The sequence below is a fragment of the Falco peregrinus genome, chromosome 4 (genome assembly GCF_023634155.1).
Source record: "Falco peregrinus isolate bFalPer1 chromosome 4, bFalPer1.pri, whole genome shotgun sequence".
NCBI classification, from domain to species: Eukaryota; Metazoa; Chordata; class Aves; order Falconiformes; family Falconidae; genus Falco; species Falco peregrinus.
Window position 1 is genome coordinate 13152843 of NC_073724.1, and position 22118 is coordinate 13174960.

At 37.2% G+C, this 22118-nt stretch overlaps 1 protein-coding gene across 7 annotated transcripts in view; it reads left to right on the top strand.

The window, feature by feature from the left end:
- Window positions 1-6293, top strand: part of ROBO1 (roundabout guidance receptor 1) — a 650768-nt gene extending 644475 nt beyond the window's left edge. For all 7 annotated transcript variants that reach the window (XM_055801229.1, XM_055801233.1, XM_055801235.1 and 4 more), the window contains 3 exons: window positions 2187-2495; window positions 3769-3968; window positions 4561-6293. In XM_055801229.1, coding sequence (XP_055657204.1) covers window positions 2187-2495; window positions 3769-3968; window positions 4561-4575 — 524 coding nt within the window. In that variant the 3' untranslated portion in view covers window positions 4576-6293. The remainder of the gene's footprint in view (window positions 1-2186; window positions 2496-3768; window positions 3969-4560) is intronic.
- Window positions 6294-22118: the final 15825 nt, after the last annotated feature.

Genomic DNA, 22118 nt, shown 5'->3' on the forward strand with positions numbered 1-22118 from the left:
TGGACAGAGGTTACCTCTGCAAACCACGTTTAAACAGTTATGGGTAACAAAGGAGCACAATCTTCTGTGCTTTCTTACCAAATCTGTTGTGTTTCCCATCTTAGTGAATCAGAAGTTGTCTCTCAGTTTTACCAGTTTAGTTTCCTCAGATAAAAAAAATCTGGTCCATTGCCCACAGATCTGCCTTTGTTCCTACTTTATAGTCTAATATTTCCCACTTTATAAATAAAATTATTTTGATTCAGCCACTTAGTATATCCAAGCCTGTAGCTAATTTACATTGTACCTTCTCAAGTTTTGGAAATGACAGTGCTTTTCTTTAAAAGATACCTTTATCTTTTAATGGTGAATGGTGAGTGTTAAGTAGAAACTTAGAATGATGTCTCAGTATTCAGTTGTTTACCTTTAGCTGCTCCCTAAAACTGCTGCTGCCCAAACAGCTCAGTTTTGAAAGACAAACTACGCTACACAAATTGCAAGGAGTATAAAGCCAGTTGTCCAACCTGTTCTTAGCTAAGAGGAACAGAAATAAAGAAGTTTCTGCGTTTTTTTGTGAAATAGATTTAGCCCCTTATTCAAGCCATATATTTGAACAAGGAGAAGTTTTCTTGGTTGCTTTGTTAGATTTTTTGTGGGTGTTCTTTTCTTTTTTGCTCTCTCTTTTTGTGCTTTATACCAAGACAGTGGAATTAACACAGCAAGAATGATGTTACAGATCTCATTTACCTGAACTATGTCCAGCCTTAGGAAATGTCCTTTATGACATCTTTCTTCCTCATCATCCCAGTCCAGACAAGCAATAAAATTTCCAGTCTTATTTAAAAGAGGTCAAGGGCAAATCCAAGTTACGTCACTAGCCGAACATGGAGGGTGGTGCCCATTAAGCTTGTGTAGAGCGCTGAATTCTGCAGTGCTACACCTTTCCACAGAGCTGTACCAAGTCACTTGTGCTTTGTGTCACTGGGAAACCTCTCAAAAACCTCTGGCATCTGCTGTATCTGAAATTATACATATATGTTAGATGTCTGCTTTTTTCTTATTCAGGAGTACTACCTTTATTCGTGGCCCAATTTAGTTAATTTTCAGATGGAACATTCTCTTGAATAGACTGTGAATTAGCTGTATATATAGGGATGGTGTTAGAAAAACACAGCTGCTCCAAGATTTTTGTGGAAGTAGAAAGAATGAATGCACACTATTATAAAATGCTGAAGTTACATTTTTTAAATAGTGCCGCTATCTTTTTTTTTTGCAATCTCACTTGAGAATATTAACTTCAGAAACGTCTTTCACATCTCTTTTTTTAACCTGTTGTTCTCATATATGCATGATTTGTTCCTACAGCTTTGTTGTGAACTGCTTTTGTATTGTCTCTTCCTTGTTTGATTTTACCCTGCTTTTCCTTCACATTTTGTATTCCACAGAGCATTATTGTATCCTGATGAACAGTTTACACATTCTGGTTTTAATTCTTAATGCAGGAATAGAAAAAAATAACTAATTAAACATGTGTGCCTTATAATTACTATTTAAAATCAATTTTAGAACTCCTTAAGCTGTGCTACTTTGAGGAGACAAATTCTAAAATCTTGTGTGTCTTTTTTTTCCTTCTTTGTTCTTCCTGAGAGCTTGCTACTTCATCGATGTGTGGATTTTTTTTTTGTATCTCATGACATACCTCTGGACATCAGGGATATCTATGTTAGATCAACCTATTATGTTGAAAGAGGAATGCAATAATTATAAATAGATATTATAATAATATATTATAAATAATACATGCAATAGCACAAGCTGCTGTGTTGTTGAATGGACTTAGCAAAACGGATAAATATCAGCAAAGATATGTTAATATATTTAACTCTGTGTCGATAACTGTTACCGATGTGTTAATATTCAAGTGTCTAAAGTTTATTACAGCTTTTGTAATGATTGTTAAGAAAATACTGTGATTTGAAAAGTCAGAAAGAGGTCATTACTTTATGTTTTTAAAGCTCAAGCTTTGGTAAAAATACCCATCAGCAGTTGTAACAGTAACATAATAGTTTTGGTGATGGAGAGGGAAGGGCAGAGTGAGCGCCAGAAGTAAACAGGGCATCTGTTTCTTCAGTTGAAGTTAAATATTATTGTTTAATTTCACTAGCATGTGATGTCATCATAATTCTTATTCTTTTTCAACTTTCTAGACTTGCCACCCCCTCCTGTGCCACCTCCAGCTATAAAATCACCAACTGCCCAGTCCAAATCCCAGCTGGAGGTGCGGCCGGTCATGTTGCCAAAACTTGCTTCTATAGAAGCGAGGACAGACAGATCTGCAGAAAGGAAAGGAGCGAGCTACAAGGGGAGGGACGGGGTGGATGGGAGACAGCATTCAGACGTGCGAACAAATTCAGGAGAGCGGAGAGAATCACAGGATCAGCAAAACGATGGGAAACTGCGAGGAAATAAAGCACCAAAACGAGAAGGCACGCCAGCAAAAACTCATCTTCTTCAAGGTTATTTTGCATGCTCTGGGTTACTGGAGTGTTGGGCGTTGACCACAGGGAACAGGGCAGCACTTTTCAGGGCTCTCACACTGCCGGTGTGAGTGAAACTAGACCTCCTGACTTGTCACCATTTATTGTATACAGTGCTAATATAGGGCACCTTGCAGGTTCTCATTAGGGTAAAATGGAAAGAAAAGCACAGATTTTCTGTCTTGCCTTCTGTATACCCATCACGTATTAAAGCTAATGCTGAGGAAGCCCAAACAGAAATATTCTTTCAGAGTTGTAAGGATGAGTGTCCTTGCCCCTACCATACGTTTATAATGTAGTTATATTTAATCTATCTAATTAGAATCTAATTGATACGGGAACTGAGTGAAGTCAGATAGTAGATCTGTAAGTCAGAGATTTAACTTTTCTACCAAAGAATTGGTGCTTTGCCCATTTTTACCCATTTGTAAAAGAGAAAAAGGCCAGAATAATATCTGGTCCCGTTTAAAGAATCAGAAAGATGCAGCAGTAAAACAGTAGTTATAAATGCCAACTGACATGGCATTGTGTGAATCAGACCTGATCAATGTAATCTCTTGTGTTTGGAAGTTGGTAAGATTAGTAATTAATGGAACATGATTAATGGAATTTGCCAAGTGTTCACTAAGACTTTCAACACAGATTATACAAACGCCTGGTCCTTTCTTCCCACAGGTGTCCAGGGTCAATATCAGGGGTGACTGGGTAGTAAGTTCATTAAATGGGCACATTAGTAAGAGGTGCTTATGTTGGATTGCTAGAGAGAAAAAGTATTAGAAGGTTACCTTAGAGGACGGTGCTGACATTTTAAAACACACCTACTAATTTTGTTTCAAACTCAGTCTGAGAAATGCAGGGCCTCATATTTAGGTGGAATGAGCTCCTTGTGAGTATCGTGCATATATTGTCATTTCCTCCTACTCAGTCATACTGAAAATACACTACCAGGGGTTGTTTTTTACTTAATTTTTCTGTAGAACATAGAGCAGGGATCATAAATTGAAATGAAGTGGACAGTAATCATGAATTAGTTTTTTCTGTAGTGAATGTTACCATGTGAATACTATAAATTTCATCGAGAAAGCTTCTATAATGCTATTATGGCAACAGTATATTTCATATTCCTGTCAGGCATCACTTGAAACCTACTGAGGATCATAAAAAGTGAAATAAATCACCTGCATGCAGAAATGTTAGGATCACAGTATCTCTGGGCTTGTAAACATAACAATGTATATATTTAATTATACAGAGGACATCCTGCCATATTCTAGACCAACGTTTCCAACATCAAATAATCCTAGAGATCCCAGCTCCTCCAGCTCTATGTCATCAAGAGGATCAGGAGGCAGACAGAGAGCAGATCAAGCAAATATAGCCCGAAGGAATGTTGCAGAAATGCAAGTACTGGGAGCTTATGAACAAGGAGAAGAGGAAGAAGAAGAAATGGAGGTAACTGCGGTTGTACTACTGCAGAGGACTAGACTAAGATTATTTCCTGTGCTTAGGCAAATGCCAAGAAAAAGCATTTTTGAATCAGGAATATTTCTCTTCAGAAGAAAACCAGTACATTTCACTGTCTATCAACATTATGCCCAATCCAGGAAGAGAAACTTTAAGAACGTGTCAAAAACATAAAATTCAAGGAATATGTAGCATACTATAACTGTCACCGCATTAAAGCCTGTGGAACAGAACTTGTAGAAATATGGTATTTAAATGTGCAATTTATATTTACAGTTTCATTCAAAAGTGAAAATAAAAAACTGGAGCATTTTAGAACACCTTGACGTTGCCTTTCACATTTTTTGAACGTTTATCATTCTAGATTCAAGGCATGAACCTTTTTCTTTTTTTTTCTGCCTAATGATTTTAATTCAGTTTAAGTCCTTATTGTAGAAAGAGTATCTAAATGCAGTCACGTTGCTGCACATAATTAAAAGTAGTAATTATTTTTAAAAGGTAATAATTCTCTAAGAAATATGTGAAACAAATTTTAAATGATAAAATCTAACATGTAATTTTTAATTTTTTTTTAATACAGGAAACAGAAAGCTGAAGACAACGACATGTACTGTAACAGGCTTTTAAAATCTAATCTGAAAAAAAAAATCACTTAAGATGCCTCAAGTCTGATGATGTTTGACGCCAGAAATAATGTTCAGTGCAATCAGAGTGTACAATTTTTCATTTTTCTCCATGCCATCAGAATGCTAGTTTTTATTTTACTCTTTCTTTGTAAACCCTCCTTATTAGGAACAGCCCTTGCCTATTCCGTAACGCTAAGGGCATCACCTTCGCTGCCCGAGAAGGCAGGTAAGCTGCTCTTCGTGGTACTTGGGTCAGCTGCTGCTTCAGGATTAGCACAGAAGGGAATTCCAGAGTCTGGGATCCCGAGGTTTCTTCCCAGCAAGGCAGTGCTTAGAACACTGCTAGTACACCAGTGAGCCCAATGGAGAACGTTGCAAGTAATACAAGTAATACAGCATTGATTAAAAAGACCCCCAAAGTGAGCATCGTGCAGAACGTTTTATTCCAGGGTTTCACTAGAGCCTGCAGTTATTGCAAATGCTGTCTTGCAGTTTCTATACAGACTGTGTGTCTTGTTTTCTGCCAGTCTTTTGCTAACCTTTTGCAGATGATACAGTTTTACAAATGCAAGTAAAATTAATTTGGGATGAGGTGGCTCTTATTGTAAATATGTACTCATTTTAAATCCCCTGTGGTACTTTGATTTGTCTTTCCATTTTCATCATTAAGTACATTCTTATTAAAAATGCCCTTTGGGATAGGCAGGAGGTAAGCCAATGTGATTGCTATTTGCCTAATCGTGGCATGAGCAAGTTTATCTGAAACTTCTTCTGATTTTCAGCTTCAACAGTGCTGATGAAAATAAGCAAAAAAATCAATGGACATTTTTAATAATGATTGGGTAATATCATTAACTGTTACTGGCCCAAATCTCAGACCTCTACTTGTGTCAATTAACTTTAAAGAAGTGCCACTTAAAGAAATTTTGTTTGATCTTGGCGGTTAATTTTTTTTGTAATGCACTGCTTATCTTTTTTTTTTTTTTTTTTTTTTTGGTTTTAAAAGCACAATCACTAAACTTTGTTTGTAAACCATTGTAACTATTAACCTTTTTTTTTGTCTTATTGAAAATGTTAAGCATTTGTTTGGGATATTTTTCATCTTTTTGTTAATGCTCTATGTTTGTATTTGGAATATTTGAATGATGACAGATGGTAAAGTAACAAACGTAAATGTGGGCCGTAATCAAAACACTTCTCACTTTTCCTGGACTTACAGAAAATTACCAATTTTGCTGTGGCCTCTCTGAACATTGGATTATCATTAAAGCTGAAATAGAGGCATTAGTTGCATTGAATTTGCCAAATGATGTCCTCTGTCTGTAGAATTTATGATCCTTTTTGTAATTATAAAATTTCTTTGTCATTGGTGCTAATGGAAAAATGTGTGTTTGTTTATTGACAGCTATCAGGTCTAGCCCCAATGAAAAAAAAAAAAAAAAAAAAGAAGAAAAAAAAAAAGTGTTTTGGTGTTTACCGAGGACTGAAATTTTTCATTTAGCTAATTTTTGAAGAAAGGTTCCATAGAAAGGGTGTGCAGTACTAAAGGAACAATCCATGTGATTAATGTTTTCATTATGTTCATGTAAGAAACCTCATATTTTAGCCATAATTTTGCATACTGAGGATCCAATAATCAGAAAAGTAATTTTTGTCACATTATTTATTAAAAATGTTCTCAAATACATTATCTTTCCTGCGTAGTTTCTTGTGTTCCCTGCAACGTATTTTTAGGGCCAACTTGATCTTACTTCTGTTGGTAGGAGTCAAAATCTGTTCCGCTGCAATCTGCCGTTTCAGTAGCGTGAGCAAAGTGGGAGAGCTGGATGCAGTCTAAAGGTTTTACATAGTCACAAATGATTGCCTTAAAGATCTGATTTCTGGGCGCTTCATGAACTGTGATAACGAAAACATCTCTTAGCCTGCCAGTTTCCAACGAGAGATGATGAAGGAAATCTGTACCAACGAAAGTATTCACCTCAGGGGTGAGACACATTTGTTACAGGGGAAGCGAGGTCCAAGTAAGTGAAGGGAATGAATATTACGACTCATATGTTTGTTGGGACCTGCACAAAGGCAATTTTTCTTACCTGCCTGTCGTCCTCCTGAGCTGTAGCCATTCTGTGGTCACCAGAGTCCTGCTGTGGATCACCATCAAGTAGGTGATGGTCCCTTTCCCACTTTTGCTTTTTTGTACTCCTACTCATCACCCTGTTCATGCCCTTCCTTACCCTGCACCTGTCATCCCAGGTAAAAGAAAAGAAAAAAAAAAAAGGAGAGAGAAAAAAGATAGCCAGCACACTGCATAGGAAAAAATCAGTACATCTTTTATTCAACAAATGTTTTGGTTCTTGTCTTTTTGATGACCATACTTCCCTTTCCCAAGAGCTGGAAGCGCTCCAGAGCTAGATCCTAAGGTTCTGCAGTGTACTGCACTGTCTTACCATAGAAGATTGCTAGAGCTTGACAAGACAACTTATATCGGGTGTAAACCTTCAAGTATAATTTTTTTTTTTGTAGTTGTAGCTTTGATGGAGGTATTAAGCAGAGCGAGTAAAATGTGTAATGTTTCTGTGTTGCTTAAAGGGTTTTTTTTGCATGTCTTTGGTCCTCCTGCCTGAGTTCAGCCCACCCGGTGTTAGACCTGCCAGTATAACCCAGACAAGAGCCCACAGACCAGACCGTGCTGTGCCGTAGGAGATTCCCATCTGCCTGCCCCTTTCCCTTGGCGCAGGCTGGAGAGGTTGATGTGATGGGCACAGACTGCTTCAGCAGCTGCTTGTGTCTTTCCTGGCACCAGGAATGGCCTCATGGTTTGGGATCAAACCGTTGCTATAGCAGGGTCTGGGGAACAAGTGGGGCTAGAGGAAGGGTCCCTGAGTGTGTCACAAAAGCTGAAGCTGCTGGCAAAGGTGTAGTGGTGAATCACAAAAGTGGGGTCTACTTGCAGCTCGACTGTGTAGACCTCTCCAAGGTGTATCTGTCCAGAAAGGCTGGTGCTGCAGGCCTGAAATAGCAGGTACTCACCTCGATCTTTACTGCCATGGTCACGTGCTGGAAACTGCGCTTCGGATCCCCAGCTGGTGCCTACGTCCACCTGTGTAGCTTTGCTGGAAGTCAGACTCCAGCTGAAGTTCTGACCTCAAACAAAGGTAAGTGGAAAATGTTGCCCAGTGAGTTCTTTTATAAAGAGTTACTACAAATTTGTTTGATCGTTGATGGTGTCCCCTAGGAAGTTATTTGGATTGCTTTGCGATTGCCTTCACTTGTGATTAGCAGTATCTTCAGTGGCAGAGTTGTCACAGAGTTGATGCACCCACGCTGGGTCCTCAGTGCCTTGTGGTTTTAACAAAAACGCCATAATGAAGATAAAATATACAACAGTTTGATCTTAAAATTACAAATCCTGTTAATCAGTATTGGTAGACACTTGGCTTGGTCTTAGGCATTCAGGTACAGTAAAACTAGGTAATTTACGCATTGCTACTTTACCTAAAGACTTACTCAGTGACTGGAAGGCCAACACAGCAGAAGAAAGTAGTGTTCAGAGGCTTTGGTTGTGCTGTATACCTGAACAAATATTGTACTAGAACGTCTGTAGCATGTGTGTGCTGAATTAATATAATGGATGTAGAAGTTTGATTTCTTTTGTGTAGTGTGTTCTGTGAACTCCCATATGAGTTGCTTTTAAATTTGTCTTCACTTAATTAAAATATTTGTTAGGATACTATGAAAGATGTCTAAAAAATCAGAATTGTTAAAATTTTAGAAAATGCCGTGCATATGATTTAGAATTATATATAATTTTATTTTCAAATGAGTACTTATTTTGAAACATAAATGCATAAATGACAAAGTGGTTTTATTTTAGTGTAATGCAAATATGCCCTAGAAATGTATTTGCAAAAATTGTATAGGAGTGGGTTAGCTGTAAGTGATCATGTATATAATTTGCTTCAACTCCTGGAAATATATTTGAACTGTCTGCCACCTTGCTCCCTGAACCTTCCTTCCAGAAGCAGCTATTCTTTAAAAAAACAATCTAGTTATTTTATTGCTTTAGTGAGCATGTGAGTTTTATACAATGTGTGGCTTTTAACATTTTCTGCTTTAGTTTTCCATAATTATTTTCTTCTTTGAATAAGCTTAAGGAAGAAAGAACTTCTACTGCAAAAATGTAGGATCTGCCTAACATAACATGTATTCTGCAATATGCTTTTTCAAAAGCTAACCTCCAACCTCTGTATTCACAGCTCCTGAAACGTTTTTTTACTGTCAACAACAGAACCATCTACTAAATTTTAAGAACAATATACCCCTTAAGTGAAGCGTTCATTGATTGAAGCACATTAATTGAAGGATCTACTTAACAAGTGGAGGAAATGTTTTTATACATTATTCTTGCTTATGTTACGATGAAAGTTCTTTGCAAATGAAAGTCCTACTGCTTATGTGTAAGACAAGCATTATAATATGTTTAGTGTGTACACAGGAAGATACTGGTATCTGCAAATGCAGCTTTTCATGTGTATACACTTCTGTATTTGCTGAGATTAAGGTTGGCAACTGAGAGTCTGTTCCAAACACTCAGTTGAAAGGTGAAAATGTTTATGGATGTTTGAAGTTCACCCATGCATGAGTAACTCACAGTGTTGCCATGGTCTTCATCCTCACTGGAGATGCCCTTGAACATCTTCGTTTTGTGTTGAACTGACTGAAAATTTCAGAATTTAAATCACAAGATGAATCTTTAAAATTGACAACAACTGTGGATCTCAGTGTGAACTGTTTACCCAAGTCTGATTTTCTTTACTTTTTTTTCATTGTATATGACTTTTCTGTTGCCTATAAATAGGTCTTCACAAAAGCCAGTGCACTGTTGTGCTGCTGTCTATGGCAGTGAAACATTTGAAGATTGGGAATGGTATTTCTTAAATGATTCCTTTCTTTCTTTCAAGCCACTGAATTGTGTATCACAGAAACAGGCAAAGATTTGAGATGACACGATGGAAATGAGGATCCCTTTACATTTTACTTCCGTATTGAGGATAGGAAAAACTTCCATCCTGTTCAGAAAGAGAAAAAGGAACTGGAGAAACTGGAACCCAGTTTCTATGAAAGCCATAAAGCAGGAAGGCACACTGGAGAAGGGGAATCAAGGGATAGAAACAGAAAGAAAAAGGAGCTGAGAAACCTGAGTCTCATTGAAGCTAATGGCAAAAATCCTGTTGAACTGTCCTGGAAGTCAAATCCTTGCTGCATGCTTGTTTTGTTCTGTTTTCTTGCTAAATGTACAAAAATGGGCTTATTTTAAGCTATCAGAAAAGTGGGGGTTTAATTCACCATGGATTTCAACTTCCTTGTCACATGAGATGGTGGGGATGGGATCTACTCAGCTCTAGCCTCGGTATCTGACATAAAGTGGAGCAAATTGCTTTTCAGATTTTTTCTGGAGCATAACAATCAAAGCCATGACAATAAAAACTGTTTATTGAATATATTTTCAGACCTAAGATATTTTTAGCAAGAGCAACATAAGGAAATGTAGAATGAAACTACTTAGTATTGACTTTTATTTTGTGGCTTCCCACTAGTCTTAAAACCCAGATGTGGTTCAAAATCAGCAGCAAGGGATAATAGTAAAGGGGCTCTTATGGGCTTTGATGCATAGAAAAGCGAAAGCAAAACAAGGCAAAAAACCCCAACCAAAACCCACTCTCAACCACCCCTTTCAGCAAATGGTAACTAATAGGGTATTCCTAAAGCATTTGGATAGCATGAAAATAATGGCCAAGAACCTTTATTTCTGTAATGTTAATTGTCACAGAGTCAAAGATTTCATTTTATTCCTGAACAAGATGTTTGCAAAAGAAGTTGGACGTCACTGAACCAAGTACAGAGCAATGCAGTTTCTCATACCTCATAAAATCCTGGAAAAAGTGGAGCTGAGAACTAGATCCTGCCACAGACATTAGTTTCCATAGCATCATTAACAGGTATTACAAAGGTGGCAGCATTTGATGGCTGAAACAGCTTAAAATTCAAAAGCCATTGTAAACCTGAAGTTTTTATTTCTTGGATACTGGTACCTGAAATAATTGTACAGATAGTATAACGATGGAAGGTGCTAATGGAGCCTGGTCTTACAGGAAACAGAATCTGTTTAGGCAGATGTAAACAATATATAAGTGCCAAATGGCTTTGCATGCATACATACATACATACATACATACATATATATATGTATATGTGTGTCTTCTGTTTCTTGAGCTAACCTCATTCTTACTGTGATCCATCTGGGAGGGACATGGGTATTATGCTTCTGCTGCTGTAGGTTGAATTTCTGGAAGGACTACACAAGAGTCATCATCAGCTTTATTGTGTACAAGGTGTAAAGGAAAGAATGTAGATTTGCTCATCAGCCTACAATTTTCCACCCTTCTGTGCTTGCATTATGACATTCTTTTAAGTTGAATTTTACCTTTTTTCCTACAGAACCTGTTTCATAGAGTGTACAGGATAAGACTGTCTAATTTGCTATAACCATTTCTATTTGTTGAGCAAGTCTGTGCCTTTGGTGGGTATTTTGAAAGTGCTTCTCTTCAGGGAGAATTTTTAATTTTTTCATTAAAACTCTGCACAGTACTGTGAAACCAAACCCACATCTTCATTGGGAACCTAATCCTTGAGAGCTCACTTTGGTTGGCCATCATAAAAGCAGGCAGTAAATCCAGAGTGCACGCTACTAACACTGTGCTGCCGATGTAGCTCTTCATACTATCGAACCTCTTATGTAGGTTTCATCGCATTCCTGTGACACAGGTGGCATTTTTTCCCCAGCTACACAAAATATAAAGTGAAACTTAGATTCTCAGAGCACTTTGGAGAATTTGTCAAAATCACAGAGGAATACTAGCACAGTGCTGATGTCCAGTTTCTGAAGTCTTGCAATGTTTTCCTTCGTTTCAGGTTAGTAAGTGCCACAAATACAGGCTCAACCTACTGATGCTCTGGGGATCCAGCACCTCCTGCAGTTCTTGATTACCTCCAGATGTACTTATGTATTCCTCTGCCTTTCGTGGGGCTTTGTCCACTGTGCTCCAAGGAGAAACTTAGAAGGGGGAGCAACATGAAGCGAGACGTAAGGCAACGGGTGCTGAAGAAGCTGGTTTTTTCCAGAATATAAGTCTCAGATCATGAAAGAAAATCAGGGCGTCTTACCCAAAACCATTTGCTCCTCTTGGCACTCGGGTCTCTAATGAGCTGACTGAGCACACAAGTGCTTGGAAAAGAGTTGGTCAGAAATGTTACATGTCCTGGAACAAAAATTTGAAATTGAAAAAGGGAGATGAAGAGGGGGTTTGAAAATGTGCTTTAATGTTTAGGGGGGGTTGGTTGGTTGTTTTTTCCTCGAAAGAGCAAATAAATACTGTTATGTTCCTACTTTATTGTGTATGAAAGCTTAGGAAAACAAATAAGAGGTGATATTTCCTATGGAGATCACCATTTTTGGCTATCACAGCAATCATCATAAAACTTTCAAAGGAGAAGTTGCAGCTACATCCATTTTTTGAACAATGATTAATAAGGCTGTGCCAACAAGATACCAACCAAGGTGTCTCAGCCCCATTGTAAAATGTAGAAAAACAATCTTGAGATAATATTCTTACCAAAAGAAATGGGAGCTTAACTGCAGCAGGAAGGTGCTATGGACACTTAACTTTTGCAGCAGATATGCCTCAGAACAGTCTGGATCCCTATGGCAATTAGAATTAAGATACAGTAGGATTAATTTGATGTCTGACAGGCACTCTGAATGTGAACATTTCTGTGTAAGCCATAAGCAGTAGCAGCACTTCTGTCAGTTTTGCTTTGTGATCACAGTCAGGATGGTTTCTCAATAGCTTTTGGAGAGCTTTTATTTAGTTAGTTAACCAGTCCACTGAAGTGCAATAAATCTATACTACAAAAGAAAAGGAAAACAAAAAAATAGATTATATGTGGATTCTTTTTTTGTTGTTTTGTTTTGTGCCATGCTCACTGCTTGTAGGCTTGCTTTCTTGGATGCATGCACACTGTCACTACATTTTGACATCATGCCCACACTGGGGAAATGCAGATTCCAAGTGCCAGGAAAACACATATGTACTAATTTCAGTTGCTTTGTACTTCTTGTTGAGGGCAAACTATGGAGGATATTGGTCCAGCTAACAATAGGAACATTTTGTTGCTGTCAGTGATCAGTGATACACTGAAAAAGTTCCTGACAGTGAACGATTTAAGAAATTCATCAAGTTCTAAAGAAATTAATTCAAATGTTACCATCGATTTATAGAAAGGATCAAAGGAAAACTGACAGGAAAAATATAAATGGTACTTTTATTAAGTATTTGGTGGTTGCAGTACTTCAACAATTAGAATCAAACAGTTCTTCATTGATTATTATTGTCATCAAACCACTTTTGTGTTGGTGAAAGGTTGTACGGTAAAAATTTTCCCAGGAATACTGAAACTAATGTTGAAAAATGTTTCTATTAAATGCTCAGGAATCTCATTCAACACATCCAGAGAAGCCTTGTGTGACAGCATGCTGATTTGTGAAGAACATCAAAGAAAAATTCTGAATATTTCTTCAGGCATTATAGTAGGCGGCAAAGTATCTTTATCACTATCGGTTTCCTTACCAGCTGCTTAGTAATTTTGATTTTCTACTAACGTTAGGTCATCATTCTTGTAGTTGAGTAAGATGTAACAGGGTTGGAGTTTTTTTCCCCACTCTCTCAATCTGCAAATAGCAGAAATCTAAATTTTAAGCTATTATTATTAGTATTATATTATCAGATAATCCTTATTACAAATGCCATAACATCATCTAGATAATGGCCTCTCAAAACAGTAGAATGCTACTTCCAGCCTGTCTCTGTGTATCTTGCCAGTTCAGGTGGTTGGCTTCTCTGGACAAGGGCTCTCTCTTACAGTGTATGTATATGTGTAGTGCTGCAGGACGGCCGAGTCTGGCATTGCTGCTGTAATGTAAATAATACAATATAATTAGTAGTAAAATGTAAGGCCTAATGATATTCTGAGACTATCAGTGGAACCCCTTGAGAATCAATTTTGGGACAATCTTATTTAATATTTTCATTAAAGTACTTCGCACAAAAGCAGGACTCCTATAATAAATGTGCTGAGCATGGAAGTTGTGAGCAATTGTCAGTGTGGAGGAGGAGTGGGTCACCTTCAGGGCTGGAATAACAGAAATGGGATGAAATTAAGTAGTTCACTATGCAAGGTCATGCATCCAGGAATTAATCTGAATGCCTGTTATATGCTGGAAATTCATCAGTTGTAAACAACTGTGAGGAAGAAAAAGGCCTGAATGTATTTGTTAATCCCAGGAAGTTTTATAAGCTCCCAGTGAGATGATGCAAATAAAAACAAAGGAAAATTAAGATATCTCATAAAATGTATTTCCAACAGAAAGAAAGGGAAATGCATACGTCATTGTCTCAGCACTTACAAAAACACAAATGGGATACATTGTCCAATTCTAGTTGTTCATGGAGCTGATGCTGTGGTGACACTTTTAGAAAACTGGAAGTATCTACTCTCTGTAATCAGATACACTCCTTGTAAACTGAAGGATTGTGGTAACGAGATTTTCTTTCATGTCATAGCGCAACTTTTTGATAAAGTCTATTATAGACAAATGTGAAAACAACTATTTGCTATGTTTATATGTGAAAAATCCAGAATAATTTTTATTTGGTCTCTGTATTTGGTCTAAAATTCCAGTGAAATCTTCCTCTTCATTAGGAAACTTTTGACAGCTGGACTCATGAGGAAAGTAATGACAGAACAAAATGCAACTTTTCTCTGTACAGTGGTTTCTGAAACTGCTTCTGAAACAAGCTGAAATGATTGAGTACCACATTCACTTTCAGAGCAAGGCATTAAGGTTAATACTTAAGTCAGAGTTTTCCATCTAAACCTCAATCTAAAGATAGAAAAAGAAAACTGAACAGTTATCTTGGTGACTGAAGAAATGGCAGAGGACCAATAGCTTGAGATAACCTACGGTGGTCAACTTGGTTTCACTTTTCAGACAATTAAATGGATAGACAGAAAATAATGAACTTCATTCCTGTAATAACTTATCTTTTGGAGATGGATCCAAAGTTAAATGTTTCACCCTAACTTGAATCTGAACGAGAGGTATCTTAATGTATTTGTAAAGATGACAGCTGAGACCATCTGAATGTCTGAGATAGCTCAGAGAAAAAACATAAGGAAGTGAAAATGAGAATACGAGGAGAAGGGAGAAGACGAGCGCTTAAAAATAAAGCTGAAAAAACCCCACTCAATGGCATGGTCCAGAAGACAAAGGGAGGACAACTCTATGAGATCATGGAAGTCACCAGGAAGCAGGGGAGAATTAATACCCTGTAACCAGCAGGTGGATTTGATGAGGTGCAAAGGAGCAAGAGTGTCATCAGAGCAGTACCAGCATGGCATCAGAGAAGAAGTTTGAGTTAACAGAAAACAGGATGCTCGTGGCGTTGCACAGATCATCTCCAGGCCCAAGGAAGGCTCTGCTGAGCCTGGTGGATAATTCTGGGATGCCTCATTAATGATGAGCAGGACCTCTCAGTCTGTCTCACTGGCACTAGCTACCATACATGACAGTAGAAAACAAGTTCCTTCACATGTTAGTTTAATGCACTTGATTGAGGCAGCTTGGCTCCTCCTGCAATTTTGTTAGCCTGGTGCTTTTTTTGTGGCGTGTTACGTATTGCTTTGAGTCCTTTTGGGGTGACTGCAAGGGTGATTCAGTGTCCTGAGGGCACATCTTTTTCACCCAGGGTGCTAAGTGTAAAAACAAATTACGTTCAAACATGCTTAAATCATTTAGAAGTCTAGGGTTTAGCCCCTGAGCACATTTTACTACATTCAGATATTTTAAGCCCCTTCACACAATGGTTCTGCAATTTTTAATATCTTGATGTAATTAGAGATAAGCTTCTCCCCACATATTGGTGTAAGAAAGTTGCTACCTTCATAGCTGTATCCCACACAGAAAGGGCAAGGACATTTACAATAGTTTATAATGTTTTTGTTGATTTTAAAGTATCTTACAGTCACAGGATCCTTAAATGCCAGTACAATTGTAATCACAGTAGTTTATAAAGCAGTAAATCGACCACTCTAAACTGAATCTCCATTCTGGGGCCAAAAAATAAGTGTAGTTTCCATTTAAGGGTTTTTATATCTACTACTGAAATATCTTTATGTATTTTCTTGACTGACATGATCTCTCCTGTGGCTTTCGCCAGCGATATACACCAGAGCATGAAAGCTGTAGCATGGTTTTTCAGATGGAGTCTACCTATGGCCACATTCAGGCACCCCTCCGGTAGACGTTACTCTTTGCATACACCTCCTGAAATGCATTCTGTATCCAGCTTGTATCGCTGAAAAAGAATTACACCCCAAAGGCTCTGGAGCAGATCTGTGGAAAAAATACTTCTCCTAGCAATCCTTGGAGTAACTGCCTCTCAGCAGCCTGAGCACGGTGCCTGGTTGGGCAGTCTGACCTTAAACTCTAACCTCTAGTTTCTGATTATCATTATTGTCATATCTGCTCCTCTGTCATTAAGAGACTTTCCAGTTTCGCTTTATTCAGCTGGGAGCTTTAAACCCTCGGGGCCATAATTTCCTTTCCTTTTTTTGGAGTTTCTTTTTCTCGGTCCTTTCATGAAACTTGTCTGCTGAGTGACATGCCCTCTGTAAAACATAAACCATAATTACTCTAGGATTGCTCATACTTGGCATAAATACAGTACTTGCAAGTATGTAGCTTATAGCAACACATGCCACATTTAATTAAATTGCAAAGCTACATCTTATGATGTTGTCCTTCAGGAGAAAGAAAAAAGCAAGAGAGAAGGCAAACTTGTCTAAAAGAATTTTTTATTCTAGGCAACAACCTTGCATAAACTGAGGATATGCATGCATGGATGACACATACCTTTCTCTTTTTTTAACTGGCAGGATTCAATCCATGCTTTACAGGTAGGACAGTAACACCTTCCTCCTGTCTGTTGTTGTCATCTATGCCCCATGGGTGACACTCTTCTGAACTGACCATAGCAGTCTGCACCTGAGCTGGTTCTGCATTCTGCCTCCTTGTATGGGAGAGAAAATGGCACGTTCCTGGTGTGACTCATTTCATCCTAAGACACGTATCTAAAATAGGTCAGATAAATCATGCTCTGACACTGCTTCTTTCACTTGATGGATGGCCGGTGCCAGGGACCCAGGAGGACCAGCGCTGATTTAGGTATCTGCACTGCTGATGCCTAAACTTGGGTGAGATTAATTCCATCCCTGTCATCTTTACTTAAAAAAGAAGTTGCAGTGTTAAGATACAATCTTAATTTTTACCGCTGAGATAACCGTTCACATTATACTGCAAAACACTTACCTTTGAGCACCTCAAGTGCTTCCTTCCAAAGAACAGATTTATATATATTTATAGCTACTTATATCGCCTTCATTCCTCTTAGAATAATAAGAATTGTTATTCTAAAAAGAGGCAACAGAAGTATTAGCTTACTGAAAGATGGAAGTTTTTTGGAGCTGCACTTCTTTTAAGGCAATTTTCTCTTTGAAAAAATGGAATTAGTTATTTTCAGTTTTCCATTTTTATGAACTCTGTTATGTCACTATGTGTTAACATAGCAAAAGTGAAGTATTATTAATTTGAAAGATTTCAAAATTCTCTGGATTATTAGGGTAGGGGTTTTTTAAATCCTGCCAGTGGAAAATTTGTGAAACACTAACCTTTTGTTCTTACAGGGAACAAAAACAAACTCAAGAATTCTGTTTTCTGTCTAGCTGTGGATTTCTTTAGACGCTGAAGCTTAAAAATGCTGGCTTAGGAAAGTCTACAATTTCAACAAAACCCTTCTGGCTTTATATAAATGCAAATATAACTGAAATCTTCATCTTGGTGGGAGGCCTCTAAGCAGAGTTTTCATTCAAAATGTAGGTCTGCTTAACTTCCAGACTCTAATGATGTGAAGGCTGCTTGAATCCATATCGTAGTCTTTCAGGCTACCCTTCCAACTGAACTGAACTGTAATCTGGAGTGATATATAAAGGACAACATGGAGACAGTTTTAACAGCTGATCTGTTGAAGTTTGGTAGTTTTGTTTCTGAAGCAAAGTACTATGGCAGGTAGCTTTTATAGTCTCTTAAAAGGTCAGATTTTAAAATCATTTTTATATTCTCCTGGAAATTCTTAACTGTGACTTTGTTAAAAGTCAATGTGAACTTGGCAATTATAAGATACACGGTTATCAATAATACACAGCACTTTGTGAAAGAAACCATAACTTTTAAAATACTTTTTTAATGTTCTTTGTATGTTTTCACTATGAGCTGGAAATTGAGTTCCTAATGTTACTAAATTTGAATCACATTCATAAATAATTTTGGCACAGTTCTTACTGTCACATCAAACTAATTATGTGAGATTAGTTCATGAAGAGGTCACCAAAAGTACATAAAAATTAAAGCGGACTCTACTTACTTCTAGGACAATGCAAACACTATGGTATTTAAAGCACAAATTTCTCCCAGTTCTTCCTTGAATGTGACTAAACTGTTCATAATATTTTACTCTTCTGTTATAAAAAGCATTGTCTGAAATTCTATAAATCCTATAAATATATATAAATCTGGTATATAAACCTATAAAATGCTATCCATGACAGTTTAGTCCTCGCTATTTTTAAGCAATCCTAACCTTTGTTATAATCTGGACTTTTTAAGTGTTTTTTTCTTAGTGCTGTTTTCCTGTCTGAGTCCTGCAATTCACATCTCACTAATTCCTTATCATATCTGACAGTTGACGGATTAGTGGGTGCTTTTTTTCATGCAGTTTTAATATTGCTAATTTATAGAGGCATTTGACACAGAATATGGAAAGAACTATTTCATTGTTCAGCAGAACACGTTTTCATTACAGCTGCATCTGGCTGTGGTAGTTGACCTTTATTTGAATGTAAAAATTAATGCTTTGTCTAAACCAAAACATAGATTATTTCCCTGCAAATTACTAGCAGAGGTCTTTGATAAATGGTCACAGCATTTTAACACAAAATGACTTTGAACATCATGAGTATAGGAAAGCAAAATATTTGTTAATATTTTTCAATAGCACATGGGCATCTCATTTTAATTCTTGTTGGCTGTGGTGTGTGGATTCTCTTAAAAAATAGTAATTCAGTAGTATTTACAGATCTACTGACATGCATTAAGCACTTTTACAGACATTTTATTTATTTATTTTTAATACATCTCCTGTCATGAGTATATTTGCAAAATGCATTGACATGATATCTGTGGCTGGAAGCTGCACAGGCAAGAAAGCAGCTAACTTGGGGGAAAAAACAAATGTTCCCAGAATATTTCTTGGAAAAAAAAAAAATATATATATATATATATATATAAAACACCTGGTATTCAGCATTTAATAGGTTTTCTTTGCTGCCTGGATATTATTGCACCTTTATTTCACAAATATTCTGCTTTTCTGTTGGTTTTTTTGTTTGGGTTTTTTTTTCTGGCTTTACTTTTTCTTGTCGGTTGGGCATTTTATTATTGATATTGGCAGTACCTATTGTGATTATTTAATTTATTATTTACATATAATTTAAAGAGTACAGAGTTTATACTTTTTTTATAGTGTGCAGTGAATATTGCTTTGGTGTTTTCTGCTCTGGCTAGAAAGATCACGTTTTCTCTCTCTCTCTCCACCCCATGATCCTTGTATCATTGGTCCAAGTTTGATGACTGCATACCAGTACCCTAGTTGTGTACATCTTATCTCAATAGCTTCCTTTTTTTTTTTTTTTTTTTGTTTTTTTTTTGTTTTTTTTGGTTTTTTTGTTCCTATTTTTTATGTTCAGGTCATAAAATCTAATGGAAAACCTGGGGTAACCTTTACCAGAAGAATGATTGTAACTGAACAGATCTCACTTTGGATCCAAGTAGTGCACAGAAGTACTCCTCTTGTTCCCTCATACCTTTATAATGATACCTCACACTGCAATCACAGCAAGGATTTACAATGATTTCTGTTTGACAGAAACAAGCCATAGAACTGGCATTAGGAGAGTAAAATATACTCTATAGTTCCCAATTCCAGTCACAGCATGGCAAACACTCAGCCTGTGCAAACCAAGTAATATTGATATCAGTATTAAAATAATCCTTTTGAGCCTGATACATAACTAAACGACAAGTAATCTCTTGCTGCTAAGCTTATTCAGAGTCACTCAGATTTATACCTAGTGACAATTAAATACTGTGTATTAACCTCAAGTTATGCAAGCAGAGCAAGCTTGTAGCTTTTCTACCACTCTTTGATCCTTGATTTTTTTGGTCTTGTCTAGGTTTGTCTTTGACTACAAATCTCTTGGGGTTAAAGAATCTGCTGCTCAGGCATTGTCTGACTGCTTCAGTATGTGATTACCCTGAGGTTCGAGTTGCTGGAGCTAATAGCATTATTACATATTTCAGGAAAAATATTCTGTTCCCCTGCCCTCCCCACCCCCCCCAAAAAAAAAAAAAAAAAAAAAAGTTATTCTAAAGAATTAGTCCTGTTATCCTGTGTACTTTCTCAGTTGTATTAGTCACCTAGCATAGATACCAAAGCAGTCTTAGAAGACGATCCTCTGCTTAGTTTCAACAGAGCTTGAACTCCTGTGGATTACCATTGATTACTGTTGATGGTGATTACTGTTACATTTTGACATTTTGGTTTTCCGAGTTCTTTTTTTTTAATTTAGTGATTAAGGAAGCAAAGATATTTCATCCTTAATGAATGCTTGAAGAATGTCTATGCTGCTTTTACTTTCTAGGCTTATGGCACTTCTGTATTAACATAGGCAGATTTTTATAGCCTATTCACTGTTATGAAGCTAAAATAGAATCTTATAACAATAATAAAGCTTGTTTTAAAAGAAATTTATTTAGGCATTTAAAAATAGAGTATTATTTTTAGCTCTTCTGTGAAAGTGTGATACAATAAATCACAGAAGATAACACAGGAGTAACATCAAAGTTAAATATATCTTTTTAAGTCTATGGAATTTGAGCCAAATGCATTCCTGGTAATATTGAATAGGAGATTCCAGGTGGAAATGTTGGTGGAGGGTTAGCTACATAAACCAAAGAAAATAGGGACATTATTTATTGGATTTTTTATGAAAATTCTATTTACTGCTCTGTTAAATAATTATAAAATGGGCATGAGCTACTGTGTAATGTGATTGTCTGGAAGCCTTACAAACCACGAGTAATCAGCACCATTCACAACACTGAACTCACTCGCAGTGAATAGGACTGATTACAGCTACGGCCCAGACTGCCGATGCTTAGTTAGCTATATAAATGTTTCTAGCTAACATTTCCTACGAGCAATAGGGTGGAGAAGTACAAGACTTGCGTATTGTTGGCCTAAGCCTGGTTGTACTGGTGTTACTTGGCTTCTGTTCTGAGGTTAACAGGGTAAGCATGAATGAATGCAACGGAGCATGCATCCCATTGCTTAATTATCATATCAGAAATATGGGGGTAGCTGTATAAGGGGATTTAGCTGTGTGGGGTCCCATTAATGTCACTGAGCATCATGTGGATGAATCCCCTTTATATCATTTCAAATATTTACCCCACAGCGAGCAATTGAGTCTGATGATATGGTTGTATTCCGACTTGTGCTCACTGAATCTTTCTGTCTGCTAGGGCAGTTCTAGGTTTTCTGTACCACGGTATTATTTTAAGTGGTTGAAATGACTATATTATTGGCAGAACAATGGCACCGTCATCATTTTCATTACAGATTCTGCCTTTCAAGTTTCACGACTCAGCTATAAAAATTTTCTCCAGATGTAGGTTTGGTGTATTGTACGAAATATGATTCAGAAATATTTTTATTTGTTTTTATTTGTTCTGCAGAAAAGCTGAGCTGGGCGTTTTCCTTAGGTAGATAAGTGTTCTTCTCATAGGTGGTGATCAAGAAACGGGGGTTCTGGCTGTCTGCTCACTTTTTCTAACTTATCTGCCACTTAAGCACAAGCACTATAAGCTAATTTCCAGAAAACTGCATTAACTGGAAGGATCTGCACAACATTTTACTGTATCCCAGTTCATTCCTCCTAAGTAAAGATGTGTTATAGACTTCAGACTGCAAAATGTAGCTGCGCCCCTGAACATCTTAGCAGCACCATCAAAGAATCTTTTTGCACATATGGTGGCAATTTCTTCTCTGGTGAAAGAGGGCATGTGAATATATTCCACACCAAGCTAAAAAAAGAAGAGAAAGGAAGAAGAGAGTGAGAAAGGGAGAGAAGGGGAGAAGGGAAGGCAGAAGGCAAAGGGGAAATGATTGAGCGTAAGACAGCAAAAGAGCAGGACTGAGGGAAAGGGAGAAACTTCTCTATC